The sequence below is a fragment of the Bos indicus genome, chromosome 1, assembly GCF_029378745.1.
Source record: "Bos indicus isolate NIAB-ARS_2022 breed Sahiwal x Tharparkar chromosome 1, NIAB-ARS_B.indTharparkar_mat_pri_1.0, whole genome shotgun sequence".
NCBI lineage: Eukaryota > Metazoa > Chordata > Mammalia > Artiodactyla > Bovidae > Bos > Bos indicus.
In genome coordinates, this window is record NC_091760.1 from 149,625,295 (window position 1) to 149,644,262 (window position 18,968).

The following is an 18,968-nucleotide window of genomic DNA, read 5'->3' on the forward strand; positions in this document are numbered from 1 at the left end:
TTACTCAGTCCGTTCTAATTATTTGAGTCCGTTCTAATGAGGCGGATGAAACTGGAGTCTATTATACAGAGTGAAGTAAGCCAGAAAAAAAAAACACCAATACAGTATATTAACACACACACACACACACATACATAATTTAGAAAGATGGTAACAATGACCCTATATGTGAGTCAGCAAAAGAGACACAGATACAAAGAACAGACTTTTGGACTCTGTGGAAGAAGGTGAGGGTGGGATGATTTCAGAGAACAGCACTGAAGCATGTATATTACCACATGTGAAACAGATTGCCAGGCCAGGTTCGATGCATGAGACAGGGCCCTCAAAGCCCGTGCACTGGGACGACCCAGAGGGATGGGATGGGGAAGGAGGTGGGAGGGGGGTTTGGGACAGTGGGACACAGGTACACCCATGGCTGATTCATGTCAATATATGGCAAAACCCACTACAATATTGTAAAGTAATTAGCCTCCAATTATAATAAATTTATTAAAAAAAATACTGGAAGTGAAAGTGAAGTGAAAGGCACTCAGTCGTGTCCAACTCTTGCGACCCCATGGACTGTAGCCCCCCAGGTTCCTCTGTCAATGGGATTCTCCAGGCAAGAATACCGGAGTGGGTAGCCTAGCCCTTCTCCAGGGGATCTTCCAGACCCAGGAATCGAACCTGAGTCTCCTGCATTGCCGGCAGATTCTTTACTGAAGAATACTGGAGTGGGTTGCCATTTCCTTCCTCAGTGGATCTTCCTGACCCAGAGATTGAACCTGCCTCTCTGAGTCTCCTGAATTGCAGGTGGCTTCCTTATCCCTGAGCCATTGGGGAAGCCCTTTCAGGGGGTCTGTAAGGTCAAAACCATTTTCGTAATAACATTAAGATGCTATTTGTCTTCTTCACACATTCTGAGTGTTCGGTGGAATCTTCCAGAGGTTTAGGGCATGTGGTATCAGAACAGATTGCAGATGCAGGTCTGAGAACCCAGCTGTCTGTCTTTAAGCCAGATGCTAAATAGCTTCACAAAAATGTAAAACAATTCTACTCATCTCACTAAATTTGTTCTGGAAAATATAGTTATTTTTTTAAATAAAGTATTAAATACAACAAAATTTAATAGGCTTATTATTTATAAACCAATACTTTTAACATTTCTATTTTCATTTCTAAATGTAATCCACGTACACAAAATATCTTTGGGTCTTTACCCAAATATAAAGGAGTCTTGAGATTTAAAAAGAGGAGGGAGAGAAAATAAAAAAGGCTGAGAATCACTGCACTAAACTGATCGTGACCTTCAAAAGAATCACAGCTCATAGTTTGGTCGGGAGAGGACAGCTCTGTTAACTGCCACTCTCTCTTCCAAAGTGAATGGCCATTCCCCTGGCTGACCCCAGGCTCAGTCAAGTCCAGTTGGTGAAGGCAGAAGTTCCGATCCTGGCTGCAAGTTATAAGCATCTGGGAGATGTTAAAGATTACCCCAGCCTGTGCCCCAGCTCAGACCAATGAGTCAAAATCTCTGGGGATGGGACACAGTACTGCTCTTTTGTTGTGGTTTAGTCACTCAGTCATGTCCGACTCTCTGTGACCCCATGGTCGACAGCCCTCCAGGCTCCTCTGTCCATGGGATTCTCCAGGCAAGAATACTGGAGTGGGTGGCCATTTCCTTCTCCAGGGGGGTCTTCCCAACCCAGGGACTGAACCCATACCTCCTGCATCTCCTGTATTGCAGTTAAGAGTCTTTCCACTGAGCCCCAGGGAAGCCTCTCCTAGTTCACTCCACTATTCTAATGTTTTTCACCGTAGGTTAGTTTTTCCTGATTCTGACCTCCATATAAATGGCATCACACAGTATACATGTACTCTGTTATGTCTGGCTTTTTATGCCCAACACTGTGTCTGTGATGTTCACTCATGTTGCTAGGTAGAGCAGTAATTTTTCGTGTTTGCAGGGCTGTGTGGTTTTCCACTGTATAAACAGGACACAGTTTATCGACCACTCTACCCCTGACAGAGTTGGCTGGTCCCTTCAAACTGCTCTTAAGTGTGGTGACATGCCCTTACCATAAACTGACTTGGGAACTGGGACTCACTAGAGAACAGAAACAGCACCTTCAGAGCATCCAGCTCACGCCTCTACAAGGCAGGGATAAGGCTGCTAAGTCACTGCTAAGTTGCTTCAGTCGTGTCCGAGTCTGTGCAACCCCACAGACGGCAGCCGACCAGGCTCTGCCGTCCCTGGGATTCTCCAGGCAAGAACACTGGAGTGGGTTGCCATTTCCTTCTTCAATGCATGAAAGTGAAAAGTGAAAGTGAAGTCACTCAGTTGTGTCTGACTCTAGCGACTCCATGGGCTGCAGCCTACCAGGCTCCTCCATCCATGGGATTTTCCAGGCAAGAGTAGTGGAGTGGGGTGCCACTGCCTTCTCCAGAACTTACATGTCAGTATGAAAGTTCTAGTTTTCCCAACTATTGAAAATTAGTAGTTTTTCTTTTCTTTCCTGTTTGTAGTAAAGCATAGTTAAATTTGCATAAGTGAAAAAGTGTCTCCAAACTGGTGTAGAGATTTAAGTTATCGAAAGTTACGTGGCCTTGAATACTGGATGAATTTAGATTTGGTCCCACTGGCCAACTGTGAGTACACTCTTGCTAAATTGCGTATGGTTTGTTTTTTCAAACTTACTTCCATCTAAAATTCTTCACCTTATGTGAGACATACCCAGACACTAGTATGGCATGTGTGCGTGCCAAGTCGCCTCAGTTGTGTCTGACCCTTGTGACCCTGTGCACTTGTAGCCTGCCAGGTCTGTCTGCCTTTGGGATTCTCCAGTCAAGAATACTGGAGTGGGTTGCCATTCCCTTCTTCAGGGGATCTTTCTGACCCAGGGATTGAACCCCAGTCTCTTTACATCTCCTGCATTGGCAGGCAAGCTTTTTATACCACTAGCACCACCTGGGACGCCCCGGCAGAGTTACTCAAACTAATGTGTATACCAAATCCTCCAACCCCTTCAAGAGTACTTCCCCAAATCTGCTTGATTCAGTGGAAGGCACGATCATCTCCTCAGTTCCTTAACTCAAAAAGACCTAGGAGTGACCCTTGATCCACAACTCCTCTCGTGACCTGCCTACCCTGAACCACCAGATCCAGCTGTGTCACCAACAAATGCTACAAAGCTACCCATTCCTCCCCAGCCCGACTGCCACCCCTCTGCAAGCACTTCCTGCCTGGACTAACGTAATAGTCTCCTGACCAGTCTCCTTACGTCCACAGTCTTGCCCCACCCCAAGTCCTCCTCTGAATCCAGCCTCCATTCACTACCCAGTGGCTTTTATATATATATATATATATTTTTTTTTTTTTTTGGCTGGGCCTTGTGGCTCGTGGGATCTTAGTTCCCCAGGGACTGAACCTGCACCCTTTGCAGTGAAAGTGCAAGAGTCCTAACCACAGGACTGCCAGGGACCTCCCCCGAGTGGCTTTTAAAGACACAGATCGGGCCACGTCACTCTTCCTTAAAACCTCCCGATGGTTCAGTATCTAAAGTGCCTCACACCCATCATAGTGACAGGTAAACCTGACATCTCACTCGGGCCCACACAATGCTCACGCCCTCCCGCAGCAAGCAAGCACGAGGCCCCCTGCTGGCCTGCGGGCCGTACGACACAACAAGCTCCTTCAACCGGCAGGTCTCTGCCCTGGCTGTTCAGTACAGAAAGCGCCTTCCTGCCCTGCTCATATTCCTAAATGACGACTGATTCTGCCGATCAAATCTCAACCCCAGCTGTCTCCTCTCAGCAGCCCTCCCTGACCACCCACGTAGTTGTCCCTTAGACACATTAAATGTCTCCTCCAAAGTCTGAGAGTTTGAATTTTGGGCTTCGAAGAACAAACAGTGGGGAGGATATAACTGCCCTTTGAAAATTACAACGTGAATGCCTTTTTGCCATATAGTAATGCAATATTTCTTCTGTCCATTAGTAACTACTATTTGATAACATTTATAATATTATTAGAACTTAATATAAAAGAAGTTCAACCTACTTTTTTTTTTTTTTACATTTCAACACTGGATATTAATCCAAAAGACAGTCTAAATTAGTATGGTTCAAACCTTTATGTCAAAAATTTATAATAAATGTTTGGTATTAGTCCACATACAATTAAGTTCTTGGTGTAAAGTTATTTAGCTTCAAGAAAGAACATTTGGTTTACTTCACTAATAGGAATATCTCTTAGTGCTGGGATGGCCTCTTCTTGGTCTTTCTTGTGCTGCTGGTTTTTGGCATAGTTATCTGTAAGAAGACAAAAGGCTCTGTTTATCCAAGTAATCTCTTCAACAGTCTCTGTGCTTGTGGAGACCCAGCATGTAGTGTACTGGGCTAACGTCTGGATAAGGACAAATACCCTGTGTGATGTAATTAAAAGGCCCCTCAAATCCTCTTTTTAGAAGAAATGTCCCAATTAGAATAAAAACCAGCAAAACACTTTTTGCAACCTCTAACTTGGATAAGAAATTGTTTCATTCAACTGTACAATGATGATTCAAGTCCCATCGCACATTGCTCACAGAAACAGAATTACACCAACACCCCAAAACTATGAAACTATTTGGTACAATCCTTCATATAAACTTTACAATTTCCCCTCTTTGTACAAACTGTCTATCTGCTGTAATTCCAACTAAACATGCAGGGAACACAGTAGGTTACCTGTGACTCTTCTGACCACATAACTGTGTCTGGGGTACACAGTGACCCCGAGGACACCCTCCCCCCGCCACCCAAGTTCTTCCTCCCAGACAGAGTCTGCAGGGACCTCTTCTGTCATTCCTGGATCTGCACAGCCTGTTTAGGATGACAGAAATTTCTCGCAGAGTTTCCAGGGAACACATTACATATTTGTGGCTGTTAACTAGCGCTATTAAACAGTGTTTTCACAAAAGCTTATTTGTGCCCTGTGACCACTTTCTCTGGTGTAACTGTTGATCTATTTCTCCAAGGTCCTTTCTACTGCGACCATGTGTCACTTGCCGTAGCCTGCTTTTGGTCGCTTCTCTTGATAAAAGTGTTAATACCCGCTCCTGCCTCCCCTAGCAGTTTCCTCGGATGTAAATTTACCTGTGATATTATGAATGGAGTCAAGTGGAGAGGTACTCATCATGTTTATTCCAAATAAGAGGACGTAACCGATGACTATGGTAATGAGGAGATACACAGGCAGAGCAACGGCCCAATACCTGCAGAAGAGAATGTTAAAACAGGCAACAGACTTCACGGAAAGCTGCAGTTCTCAAGAGTCCATCACCAAGTTAACACACTTTTAAAGTTTATCTTTTGGCTATGGTGGGTCTTCACTGCTACACTTGGCCTTTCTCTAGTTGTGGAAAGTGGGCTTCTCTTGTTTTCGGGCACGGGAGCTGTTTCTTTTGGCGTTTACCTCCTCTTTTCTATACAACATTCTCATATCATTCATTGCTTCTTGATTTGTTTTCAACTTCAGATATTTTCTCTGAACTTGGTAATATGGACATGAAAATGTTTATATAAATAACGTTTGCAACTGAGCACCGTAATATATTATTATTTTACGTCTTGTACAATTTTTTGTAGTAGTTACCACTTTTAGTCTGTTTGCTTGGTTTTCCATGTGCCTATCAATAATCAATCCTCAAATTCTCTGACAGATTCTAATATGCCTCTTGATACTTTTAGGCATGTCAAATGCTCTCATGTTTTATTGGTGTGTAATTTCTTTCTTTCTTGCCATTTTCTCTTTCTGGAACTTCTAAGACTTGGATTTTTTGCTGTTTTACTTCTCTCATCTTGTCTCTATTTTCTGTTTTGCTATACTCTAATGGCACCCCACTCCAGTACTCTTGCTTGGAAAATCCCATGGACGGAGGAGCCTGTTAGGCTGCAATCCATGGGGTCACTAAGAGTAGGACACGACTGAGCGACTTCCCTTTCACTTTTCTCTTTCCTGCACTGGAGAAGGAAATGGCAGCCCACTCCAGTGTTCTTGCCTGGAGAATCCCAGGGACGGGGGAGCCTGGTGGGCTGCCGTCTATGGGGTCACACAGAGTCGGACACGACTGAAGTGACTTAGCATAGCATAGCATAGCATTCTACTTTCTGGAGATCACTTTCGGTGTTTCTTCTAAATGTTCAATTAAAATGTTAATTTTGGTTATCATAGTTATGATTTCTATGCAGTAATTCTCTGAACATTTTTTATTTATAGCATTCTGTTGCTTCATAGTTATACTCTTTTCTTATCGCTGAGGATTTTGTTAACGTTTTCTTTTGTTCTTTGCATTATCTCCATTTCTTTCAAGTTTCTTTTGCTTTTTCTCTTTTATTTCATTTTAGAGGCTTTATGTCTGGTAAGTTGTGGTTGTCCACTCACATTTACATATGAAGTACGGGGAGAGGACATGTCGGGGGAAACATTAAAGAAATACAGATGAAGTACTAACAAGTTAACTGGAAACACTGTGCGTATGCGGCCTGGAATGGCCAACTGATGACCCTCACTACGGGAGACCTGGTCATTGCCCTGGTGGACCTCTCGTTTTCAGAAGCCTTTGAGCCAGCTTTCTCAGGGAGGACCCTCCGATCTTGCTGGGAGGAGGTGGGAGGTAGGACAGGTGCTTGGGAGGACTCACACTTCAGCAAAGCAGATTGTCACTTATTCCTGTTTTCAGTAAGGTGCCTACACAGACCTAGAGTACCCCAGATTACAGGCTCAATTCAGTCTTTCCAGAGTGTAAAACTCCTTCTGCAGGGGAGGGTTTGTCTCTCAGCTTTAAAGGCTGAGGAGGATTGGAGGGCCAAATGCTCTTTAAACACTGTTTCAGCCTGAACAAGAAATACAATGTAAAGAGGTAGCCACACTTCCAATGTCTGGGCCTCTGTGTGTGGGCACAGAGGCTCTGGCTGCCTCCTGCATGACTGACGTGGGACAGTGGGAATTAAGTCAGGTACCTCTCTACCTGTCTGCAATCCACTTCCCAGATTTTATTGATACATCTCTCCTGTCCCTTTATTTGCTCCTGTGGGTTTATATTTTAACAATTATTTTTTATTATAGGCTTATTTTATGAAGATTTTGGAAGGAAGTGGAGATAGAGATGTACATTCAGCCCACCATCTTTAAGCAGAAACATATCAATAATGATTTTTTTAAAGCTTTACGTTTCTATATGGTTATGTGCAGATCTTAAAAGATTAAATATAAGATTTGAAAAAGTCTTGAGGAAAAATCTGATCCTTCAAAACAACACTGATATACTCTCACTTTATTTAAGAAATATATTAAACTTACTTTTGAGGCCAATAAGTTAAGCCTAAGGAGTTTAGCCAAGATTCAGGAACAAAAGCCCACACAAGATACAGTACTGCAGAAGAGGGGGAAAACAAAAAAGGAAAAAAGGTCAGTAAGGCATGCATCTGATTTATCAAGATTCAAGTAAAAAAAGGTCCTTTGAACGTTCCTTGATTAACTGAGAAATGACTTTTTCCTCCTTATTTGTACCATTTCTGTAACACCTTGCACAATTACTTTCTACGAGTTTTTTTTTTTTTTCCTTTAGCCATGGACTTTATTGTTTCAATATCTACAACTATTATTCTATACACAAAGTTTAATTTTTTACAAAATCCTATACTCCACATTGCTAGGTCACTTACTCTCCCTTTTACGGCACATTTCCATCAGGAACTATTTTCCCAAATCACAATCTGCCTGACTGTGTGCCGCTGCTGTTCAGTTGCTAAGTTGTGTCTGGCTCTTTGTGATGCCATGGACTGTAGCCCACCATCTCCTCTGTCCATGAGATTTCCTGGGCAAGACCTACTAGTCATTTTAAAAAACTGTGGTTAGAAAACCATAAACACCATTTGAAATCGTAATGTTCAGTAGTGTTAAATATATTTGCACTGCTGTTAAACATATTTCTGGAATTTTTTCATCGTGTGAATCTGAAACTCTATACCAACTAAACAAGTCTTACTTAAAACAAGTATGTCTTAATTCATGTGAAAGAGGAGTGAAAAAGCTGGCTTAAAACTCAGCATTCAAAAAACTTAAGATCATGGCATCGGTCCCATCACTTCATGGCAAATAGATGAGGAAACAATGGAAACAGTGACAGACTTTATTTTCTTGGGCTCCAAAATCACTGCAGATGGTGACTGCAACCATGAAATTAAAAGATGTTTGCTTCTTGGGATAAAAGCTATGACAAACCTAGACAGCATATTAAAAAGCAGAGACATTACTTTACTGACAAAGGTTTGTGTAGTCAAAGCTATGGTTTTTCCAGTAGTCATGTATGGGTGTGAGAGCTGGACCATAAAGAAAGTTGAGCACCAAAGAATTGATGCTTTTGACCTGTGGTCTTGGAGAACTCTTTTAGAGTCCCTCGGACTGCAAGGAGATCAAACCAATCCATCCTAAAGGAAATCAGTCCTAAATACTCATTGGAAGGACTGATGCTGAAGCTGAAGCTCCAAAACCTTGGCCACCTGATACGAAGAACTGACTCACTGGAAAAGATCTTGATGCTGGCAAAGATTGAAGGCGGGAGGAGAAGGGGACAACAAAGGATGAGATGGTTGGATGGCATCGCCAACCTGATGGACATGAGACTGAGCAAACTCCGGGAGCTGGTGACGGACAGGGAGGCCTGGCATGCTGCAGTCCATGGGGTCGCAAAGAGTCGGACATGACTGAGCAACTGAACTGATGTTTTAATTTATGCAATTCACACTTAACCCATACTATTTACAAAAATATGTCTTAACTCATACTATTTTAATCAATTTAAGGGCAGAAATTATGCCTTAAGAACTGCTGTAATTCTTATAGCACCTAGCAATTTTCTTTATATGCAGTAGGTATTCTACACTTCATTCCTACAGGGTTAAAACAACGACAGACAATTAGTGGCGTAAAGGTGAATTTATCTACCTTGTTCTGATTCATGACATGCTTTATCTCCTAGAGCACAGTCTTATTGCCACGTCAAGTTTCTGTGGCCTTTACTGCTGTATCTGTTATAACAACCGCCAACCTCTGAGCACTCACTTTGGGCTAAGCACACTTGTAAGCACTTTGTCATTGTTGTTGAATTGCTAAGTCATGTCTGATTCTTTTGAGAGCTCATGGACTGCAGCCAACCAGGTTCTTCTGTCCATGGGATTTCCCTAGGCAAGAATACTGGAGTGGGTTGCCATTTCCTTCTCCAGGGGATCTTTCCAACCCAGGGATTGAACTTGGGTCCCATGCATTGGCAGATTCTTCACCACTGAGCCACCAGGAAAGCCCTCTGAGCACTTTACATGTATTATTTCATTTCCTCAAAACAATCCTAGGAGGTATTATGTTAGTTTTACAGATGAGGAACTGGTATCTTGGACATGTTACGTCATCTGCCCAAGGTAGAGTTAAAGTGTTATCATTAAGTCATGTCTGACTCTTTGCAAGCCCATGGACTGTAGCTCACCAGGCTCTTCTGTCCATGGAATTCTACAGACAAGAACACTGGGGATCTTCCTGACTCACGGATTGAACCCAGGTCTTCTGCTTTGCAGGCAGATTTTTTACCATCTGGGCCAGCAGGGAAGCCCTGCCCAAGTGCCAGAGACAAATTTCAAACCACCTGTCTCAACTATGATAAAAGATTAACATTTTTTTCAACAGATATGTATTACAGAATTCTGTATGTCAGAAGTGTGAGACAATGGTGAACCCGAAAGAGATGGCCTCTGCCCTCCCCAAGCAGAGGACCAGAGATGAGTAAACTGCTATTTTCAATACACTGTGGTAAGTGCTAATGAGCAAGTAACAGCAGATGATACGGAAGCACATAAGGCGGCCCTCAGCCCACGGTGGTGGTGATGGAAGTGATGTGAATGGTCAGCAAAGATTTCCTGGAGGAAGTCATTAAGCTGGGGCCTGAAGGATGAATGGGGGTTAGGCAGATGAAAATGCTAATGGCTGGGCTTGCAGTTGTGAGGAAGGAAGGAAATATTAATAACGAGAAAACTGTGTTCCTGGCCACGAGCTACAGCGAGAGTGTTAGGAATAAAAGAGAGTGTGGTGGTGGATGGCAGAAGGAAAAGCTGGAAAGGATTGGGCTTGCAACTCAAGATTTCAAGGTTAATGAAATACAAATGGTGGCAAAAACACAAGGCAAATTCATAAACGGAAATAACTTGCTTAGTTTAACTAATTAAATGAATGAGTATTTATTGTACATCTGCTATATGCTAGGTGCTATGAAAAGGTCAAGGCTCCGAAGAAAAATGAAACGTGGTGTCTATCCTCACAAGTCCTGTGGGTGAAAGACATGAGCCAGATGCAGTGGCAGGAACCTCCTGAGCACTGTCTTATGTGACCCCTCTCAGACCCTTCTGAAGTGTGTGCCAAGATTATTCCTTACTCACAGATGAAAAAAACTAAGTCATGGGGAATTTAAGTCACTTGCCCGAGGTCTCAAAGCTAACAGTTACTGAGATGGAACAAGAACTCAGGGCATGTGTTCACCCATGCCCTGTTCCTCCCAGGCAGGAGTCAGAGCACTGGTTAACAGCATGAAGGGGAAGCAATGTATCTGGGGAACCCCAGGCAGCCTGGAGTGGCTGGGGCATACAGTGGGAGGCTCTGAGCAGTGAGAAACCAGCTGGAAATGTGAATGGGTCCCAGATCATGAAGACTGTGGGCAAGGAACGTGAACTTTATGTTTTGGGCAAGGGGAATAATTGAGTATTTCTGGAAGATTCCCTGGAGGTGTAAATGGCAACCCACTCTAGTACTCTTGCTGAGGAAATCCCATGGACCGAGGAGCCTGGCGGGCTACAGTCCATGGGGTTGCAAAGAGTCGGACATGACTGAACACGCACCCACCCACCCACACACCAAGAGAAATAACTACCCAGGCTCCAGAGGTTTTCATCTGGGGAGTTCAGGCCTGGATCTCAAGCGTGCTGCTGTGAGAGCTGCGTCTAAGATGTTTCTGTGGAGGAGGAGAGGCCCCAGCAAGCCCAATGGCAGGAGCAGATGAACAAGGTGGGGGAGGAGAAGTGGTGCAAGCAAAGAGGACTCCCAGGCTTTCAGAGTGGCGTCTAGTAATTCCAACCTTGAAGATTCTCCACACTGCACTGTGAGATTTCCCCCCAAATACCGATCAGATGGCATCACTTGCCAGTTTTGAACTTTGATGGCTTTAGAATAAAATCCAAAGTCCTTCCTAGGCTTTGCAAGAACTTAAAAGGACCAGGCTCCTGCCTGCCCCTCCAAGGTCCAGTCCTTACACACTACGCTTCAGCTCCAGATGGCGTCTCATGTCTGCACTTCACACAACCTTCAGAAGCAGGGTAACTCAGCTTGTAGTGAGCGCTATCTGCCTGAAATGTTCTTCCTCTGACTCTTTCAGTGCATTTGGTCCCTTAGCTTGCTTCCTGTCTTGGCTCAAACATCACCTGCAGAAAGGCTTTCCCCAATCGCTTGCTCTTCAGCTGTGTCCCACCCGCACGCCATACCCTCTTACTCCCTTGCCATTTCTCTTTATTTCCTTCAAAGCCATTACCACAGTCTACAACTACGGTTATGGATGGAATATTTGTGCCCCTCCCCCTAAATGATTACATTGAAACCCTAATCCCCAATGTGGTGGATTTGGAGGCAGGGCCTTTGAGAGGCAGTTAGGTATAGATGAGGTCATGAGGGACAGGCACCATCATGGGATTAGTGTCCTCGTGAGACCCGGAAGAGATCAGAGCTGTGCGCTCTTGTCCTCCACCATGTGAGGACACAACAAGAAAGTGACAGTCTGTAAACCACATCAGGGCCTTCACCAAGAACCCAACCATGCTGGCATCCAGATCTTGGACTTCCTGCCTCCAGAGCTGGGAAATAAATGTCTATTGTTTAAGCTACCTTGTCACAGCCTAAACAGATTAAGACAATTAGCTTTTTTTTTAAGTTAATTATTTAATTTATTTGACTCTGTCTGGTCTGGGTCTTACTCCCTGGAAGACCTTACTCCTTGGAAGGAAAGTTATGACCAATCTAGATAGCATATTCAAAAGCAGAGACATTACTTTGCCAACAAAGGTTCGTCTAGTCAAGGCTATGGTTTTTCCTGTGGTCATGTATGGATGTGAGAGTTGGACTGTGAAGAAGGCTGAGCGCCGAAGAACTGATGCTTTTAAACTGTGGTGTTGGAGAAGACTCTTGAGAGTCCCTTGGACTGCAAAGAGATCCAACCAGTCTATTCTAAAGGAGATCAGCCCTGGGATTTCTTTGGAAGGAATGAGGCTAAAGCTGAAACTCCAGTACTTTGGCCACCTCATGCGAAGAGCTGACTCACTGGAAAAGACTCTGATGCTGGGAGGGATTGGGGGCAGGAGGAGAAGGGGACGAGAGAGGATGAGATGGCTGGATGGCATCACTGACTCGATGGACGTGAGTCTGAGTGAACTCCGGGAGTTGGTGATGGACAGGGAGGCCTGGCGTGCTGTGATTCATGGGGTCGCAAAGAGTTGGACACGACTGAGCGACTGATCTGATCTGGTCTGGGTCTTAGTTGAGGCGCACTGGGTTCACTGCTTCGTAGCACATGGGATCTTCGTTCCCTAACCAGGGGATTGTGCCCTGCATTGGAAGGATTATTAACCACTGGACTGCCAGGGAAGTCCCTACAATTAGCTTTTAAATTCAGTAAATATTTCAACATACAGAGAGACTCATATAACCCCTGTGCACCTACCACTGTGTTTTATTAAAACTGCTGGGTACTGGCTTCTCACCTCCCTGATTACTTTCTGCCTCCCTGTCTCAGGTTTAATGACTTCCATCAATTCCTTCAAACCACTGGCATCGTTAGGCTTTTGCATTGGATGTTCTCTGTCTGAGAGGCTCTTTCTCAACATTGCCATGGCAACTCTCATTTTTTGTGTCTGTGCCTAAAACTCATCTGTCAGTGAGGCACCTCCTGACAGCTGTACTTATAACAGCAAGCTGCTTCCATTCCTTACCCTCTTTCTTGCTTAATTTCTCCCCAAGGTACACACTATCATCTGACATTCTATATGTTTTACTTATGTAAATTGTCCATTGACCATCTCCCTCCCAGCAGAATGCAGACTCTGAGAGCAGGAAATCTGGGGCTGTTCTGCTCATCTCTGGTCAGTAACAGTGCCCAGCACATTGTAAGCACAAAAGAAAAATTTGTGGAATTAATTTCTGGTTGTGCAATAAATGCTGGAGAGGGTGCGGAGAAAAAGGAACCCTCTTACACTGTTGGTGGAAATGCAAACTAGTACAGCCACTATGGAGAACAGTGTGGAGAGTCCTTAAAAAACTGGAAATAGAACTGCCATACAACCCAGCAATCCCACTGCTGGGCATTCAAACCAAGGAAACCAGAATTGAAAGAGATACATGTACCCCAATGTTCATCACAGCACTGTTTACAATAGCTAGGAAATGGAAGCAACCTAGATGTCCATCGGCAGACGAACGTATAAGAAAGTTGTGGTACATATACACAATGGAATATTACTCAGCTATTAAAAAGAATGCATTTGAATCAGTTCTAATGAGGTGGATGAAACTGGAGCCTATTATACAGAGTGAATTAAGTCAGAAAGAAAAACACCAATACAGTATACTAACACATATATATGGAATTTAGAAAGATGGTAACGATGACCCTATATATGAGACAGCAAAAGAGACACAGAAGTAAAGAACAGACTGTTGTACTCTGTGGGAGAAGGCGAGGGTGTGATGATTTCAGAGAATAGCATTGAAACATGTAGATTATCATATGTGAAACAGATTGCCAGTCCAGGTTCGATGCATGAGGCAAGGTGCTCAGGGCTGGTGCACTGGATGACCCTGAGGGATGGGATGGGGAGGGAGAGTCAGGATGGGTAACACATGTACACCCATGGCCAATTCATGTGAATGTATGGCAAAAACCACCACAATATTGTAAAGTAATTAGCCTCCAATTAAAAAAAAAATTTGTGATTGTGGGTCCTGTTGGAGTTAAGTCTTATGAAAGTCATTGCTTTTATTTATCTGTATGGTTTCTAATCCTTCAAATACTCTATAGAACACAGATTTGCAAAAATGATGATATTGATGATAACAATCAGAGTCACAGCTAAGGTTTAATTGGGCTTCCCTGGTGGCTCAGATAGTAAAGAATCTGCCTGCAATGCAGGAGACCCAGGTTCAATGCCTGGGTTAGGAAATTCCCCTGGAGAAGGGAATGGCAACCCACTCCAGTGAAGTACAGGTAGCCCCCACTTTTTGAAAGTCCACTTTATGCCATTTTGCTCTTAGAAAAGACCTACAGTAGTATGTTTTCTTTAACCAAAGGAAATCTGAAGAGGATTTTTGCTTCTACTAAAAAACTTTTCTGCATCTGTTTTGCAGGGAGCTGTGGTAGAAGCAGTGCGCACCCAGAGCAGGTAGAGTGGCTCGTCCGAGCTCCTTTCCCAGGGCTACACTCAGCATCTTAGCGTCAAGCCGCCACAGCTTTGAACTGTGTCTGTGAGCATCTTTACCTGAACTAAGTATCTTTATCAAATTGAGTGCATGAGCTCAAGTTTTGTGCGTTAGCAAATGTGCTCTTCATTTTATACCATTTTGGCTCGCCAAGGTTTCATAAGAATATGTGTGTCTGAAAGTCGCTTAGTTGTACCTGACTCTTTGCCCACCAAGCTCCTCTCTCCATGGAATTCTCCAGGCAAGAATACTGGAGTGGGTAAGCCATTCTCTTCTCCAAGGGCTCTTCTTGACCCTGGGATCAAACCCAGGTCTCCTGCATTGCAGGCAGATTCTTTACCATCCAAGCCACCTCTAGTTTTGCAGGGGAAAGCTGTACTTACTGTTCCTACGCTACATATTCCTTTAAGTGCTCTGCATAAATGATGGCAATTTATCTTTACAACAGACATAGAGGGCCAGAACAGTGACATCAACCCAGTATGCCGGCATTGAAATTTTAGCTCTATCATTTACCAGTGGTGTGACCTTGGGCACATTATTTAAGCCCCATGTGCTCAATATTCTCATCTGCAAATGAAGACACTAATGACAATTTCTATCTCACAGGACTGTCTCATGCTTCCTTAGCTTTTAATAGACATGTTCACCCTTCCACAGATGAAGCATCTGAAGAATTGAAGATGCAAACAGTCCTCCACAAAGCAAATCTGTGGAGGAGTCAGGATTTGGACTCAAGCTATAACTTCTTCATAGACTGCCCTAGGCAACAGCTTGGTTGCCTATACTGATGCAGTTAGTGTTCAGAAGCACGGCCACTCCATCTGCCTGGTGTCCACAAAATTCTAAAAAGTTCTGGGCATCCACTTTTCTCCCTAATTCTCAGATCCTTCTGGGGAGAGACATGAGGCCTGCTGTATGACTCTGGAAATATGGTGTCTCAAAGAACAAGCTTTCTTATCTGTAAAATGGGACCATATGAGGACTGACTGAGATCCAGGATGGACTTCTGGAGCCTGATTCCTGTTCCTCCCAAACTCCCACAGCTGCACTGGGGCCACACCAGATTACTCCTTTCCAAACCTCACCATGCTTCCCTTCAAGGCCTTCCCACTTCTTCCTTCTTACTGTAGGAGATAAAGTCCCTGGGAGAAAAATTAACTCTGACTTTCTTTTTTTGGCTGCACTGCCTCAGTGCCTTATCCTTGTGACGAGGAATCGAACCTGAGCCTTGGCTGTGAGAGCGCAAGAGTCTTAACCACCAGACTGCCAGAATTGCCAAATTCCCTGAATTTCCATTTTGATTTCTTATCTCTTCATTAGGTTCCCAAGGCACGTATCAACTGAGATACTATTAACTGAGATTTAATCCTCTATCTTGTCCACAAAACCAAGACCTTCTTAAGGGCAGGGATCAGGTTTCATTTCCTCTGCAATCCTTCCTGGTGAGGCATTTTTAAAGATCTGTTGAGACTAAATCTTTCAGGCTCATGTCTGGCATACAGAACACGCTGAAGAGACAAGAGGTCTCTTCAGGTTTTCTCAAAAAGAGACAAAGGTTGAAAGAATCACAGTTCATGTGTACACATTCTACTAACAAACGGAATAATTTCCTTGTCCTTGAACATCAGAGACAGGCCCTGGCCATCCATCAGGAGAGTACTTACTGAAGCCAAATTGGGAGCTTAAGAAAAGAACAAAGCCATAAATCGCTCTTTCTGGCAACGGCGACGGTGAATTTTCCACCATTTTCCCCGTGGCTTTAGATATGCTGTGGGGGGAAAACAAAAACAAGTTATCTGTCAGTGATCCACTCATTTTCACTATGGGTCTATTATAATCTCACCGCTTTGCTATGGGCACAGCCTCTGCGTTTCTCCAGTAAACCAAACAGGATACACACCTGCTTGCACACGTGCACACAATCACCCAAACGTTGCCTGCACGAGCAACCAGACCCCCAACCTCACGTGCGCGCGCACACAAGCAACGGGCTAAAGCGCGCACTTCCTGCAGTGGGGGGTGGGGGGTGGCACTGAACGCCACCCCAACTCTGCAGGCTTCGCCTCAATAAGAACAGGGAAGAAAGGGCAAGGACGGATGGGGGGGCCCGCGCCCAAGCGCCCTCCCGCCTGGGCCTCGACACCCAGAACTGGGCCCTGCCGTCTCATAGGTCAATTTTCTCATTCGAGTTGCCCCCGGGTTGCGGGGTGGCCCTCGACCTTGGGTCCTCCAAGCGCCGACTCCCCCAGCGGCACGTTCGGCCACCTCAGGGCCGAGGCCTCGGCGCAGGCGCGGACTAGGGGAGCCGCAGGAGGGCGAAAGAGGACAAACAGCGAACCGCCTGGTCGCCACGGAAACCCTGCCCGCGCGCAAGCGCACCGCGACGCGGGTCAGTCAGCAGCTCGAGAGCGCGGGGGCGAGAGGGAAATCGCGGGGCTCGCAGCGGGGGACGGGGAGGGGCGTGCGCGACGGCGCATGTGCGTTGCGGCTCACGTGACGCACGTTCCCCGCCCCACTGCCGCCGCCCGGCCGCTAGCGCCCGCCCGCCCGCCCGGCGGCTGACGTGGAGAGCCTGTGGAGGCGGCGGCTGCGGCTGCCCGCGTCCGAGGCTCGCGGGCTGCGAGCCCCGGTGAGTGCACACCTGGCGCGCGGCGGGGCTGCCGGATGTGTCAGCTTGTCGCGCAGCAGCCGAGATGGCCGGGGCGAGAGGCCCTCCACACCCCCTCCGGGGGTGTGTGGTGAGTGTGGGTGTGTGCGCGTCGCCCCGCGTCGTTGGCTGTGGTGCCTGTAGTGTGTGTATGAGGGGTGGATGGTGCCGGTTCGGGGTGTGTGTATGTGTGTGTGGCCGCTGTCGTCGGCCCCAGTAGGTGTGTCTTTTTTGTCTGATTTCCCTGTTCTGCAAGTGTGGGTCCTTCGGGGCTCCTGTGCGAAGGTGGGAGAAGCCCTTGTGTGTGTGCGCGTCCCCAGGCCGCCCACGCGCCCTCGTCGCCGTCGGTGCGTGGGTGACACCCCCGCTAGCCTTGTGGGGGTCCGACGGCCCGAGCGCGCGTGGACACGCGAGATGTCTGCCCTCGCGGCCCCTTTGTGTCGGTGTCGATTCTTCCCGGCCCGGGCGTGGACGCCCCGGCTGTGTGGGTGCCCCCTCCGCCTTGGTGTCACAGCCCCTCTCTTGGGGTGCTCGCCCCCCCCCCCCACCCTCCCCGCGCGCGTGGCCGCGCCGCCTGCAGTCGTGACCGACCCCCTTGCAGCAGCGCCCGCGCGGGGGTGCGTCCTCTCGTGTCCCCGCGCGCCTGGGTCCTAGTGAGTGCGTGGTCGCCGGGGTGCGAGTTTTCGTTCGAGAGTGTTGGTGAACGTTGTTGCACGCCCCCCTCCCCCGTGTTTTGCGTTCTTTACAAATGCGCCACCTGTTTTCGAGAGAATGGCTGCCGAGTGCGGGGAGGGGGTCGGGGGAGGGAGACTTGAACGCTGTGCTCGCTGCGCTTCTTCGAAGCATCCTCTTCCCTATTTCCCATCGCTAATGGGAAGAGGCGGGGACAGCCGGGGGGTCCGGCTAGCGGCTCCGTAGTGTTTAGGATGTCCAGTGTGGCCTGTCGAATCAGCCTGTTCTGGGGACGGAATAAGGGACCAGAGGCCAAAAATGGACCTAAGGCGTAGGTGAATGTTGTTTGGTACCCGTGTGGCGTACCATTTTTAGAGGCCTCCTAAGATGTCCAAAGATCTTCGATGGCAGACTCCTTCCACAAAATATATGTATACGCGACAGCTGGGCAAATACGTTCTAGCCAATCCTAGGCGTTCTTGATGGTACTTAACGGTTCACATAAGTGTTTTGTGGCGTTCACATAAATGACCTCTTTTGGTTTCTGCCCAGGGTCCTGGCGATAGAAACAAGGTAGACAGCTTACAGGTTTCAATCCTCCTTTGGGAGCAATTTCCTCATAATTACAGCTCTGGTTAGGTACATTTTGTATTGCAGGAAATTTGCGTTTTATCCTAAGGGATATGGGATTTATTACAAGGCTTCACAGGGAAGGAAACTTCAAACATATTAGAAACCCAGCTGCTCCTCTTGGTTGTCAAAGGTTCGTGCTCTGCGCTCAAGGGCTGCGTTTTTGGTCTCTGTTTCTCCCTGTTCATTTGCTCAGTTTTCTTACTCTTGCCTCATTTTCTGGCATTTTGTTTCTTTTCAATTTCTGGAAGGTTTCAGACGTAGAATACAGAGTGGGATCTAACCAGTTCATGACTGAGATTTACAGATGTAATTATTTTGCCGAATTTACTTCAGATCCTCTTTTTAGTTTAAAGAACTAAAATTGCAAAATATGGAGGTGCTCTCATTCCCGCCTCTCTTTTCCTAGCGGTAGTCACCGTGTTTAGGTTTGTGTATATTTCCTTGCATATTTTATACTTTGATCACGGTGAATCCATTAACAATATATAGTGT

At 46.0% G+C, this 18,968-nt stretch overlaps 2 protein-coding genes across 6 annotated transcripts in view; one reads left to right on the plus strand and one right to left on the minus strand.

Annotated features, from left to right (window-relative positions):
- Nucleotides 1-4,097: 4,097 nt before the first annotated feature.
- On the minus strand, nt 4,098-16,895 carry PIGP (phosphatidylinositol glycan anchor biosynthesis class P). 2 transcript variants are annotated; one of them, XM_019964107.2, is made up of 5 exons: nt 16,744-16,895; nt 16,189-16,292; nt 7,322-7,394; nt 5,116-5,234; nt 4,098-4,290 (listed from the first exon to the last, which is right to left on the minus strand). In XM_019964107.2, exons 2-5 carry the CDS (start codon nt 16,268-16,270, stop codon nt 4,178-4,180), a joined length of 387 nt encoding a protein of 128 aa, XP_019819666.1. In that variant the 5' UTR covers nt 16,271-16,292; nt 16,744-16,895; the 3' UTR covers nt 4,098-4,177. The 2 variants fall into 2 exon arrangements, with proteins under 2 accessions (XP_019819666.1, XP_070652926.1); XM_070796825.1 differs by lacking the exon at nt 16,744-16,895 and adding an exon at nt 16,529-16,737.
- A 137-nt stretch (nt 16,896-17,032) lies between these two features.
- TTC3 (tetratricopeptide repeat domain 3) overlaps nt 17,033-18,968 on the plus strand; it is a 119,812-nt gene continuing 117,876 nt past the window's right edge. Inside the window, exon 1 of one of the 4 annotated variants that reach the window (XM_019964161.2) lies at nt 17,033-17,153. The gene's annotated coding sequence lies outside the window, so the exon portion shown is untranslated. Of the gene's footprint in view, nt 17,263-18,968 lie in introns of all 4 variants that reach the window. The other 3 variants (XM_019964128.2, XM_019964119.2, XM_019964153.2) reach the window with 3 other exon arrangements.

Excerpts from the sequence above, each read along its gene's own strand:
- PIGP (XM_070796825.1), bottom strand. The coding sequence starts at position 16,692 with ATGAGACGGCAGGGCCCAGTTCTGGGTGTCGAGGCCCAGGCGGGAGGG. Across the intron at positions 16,293-16,528 it reads CCCACCCCCCACTGCAGGAA|CATATCTAAAGCCACGGGGA; the intron begins GTGCGCGCTTTA and ends TTCCCCCCACAG. Across the intron at positions 4,291-5,115 it reads CTCCATTCATAATATCACAG|ATAACTATGCCAAAAACCAG; the intron begins GTAAATTTACAT and ends GTCTTCTTACAG.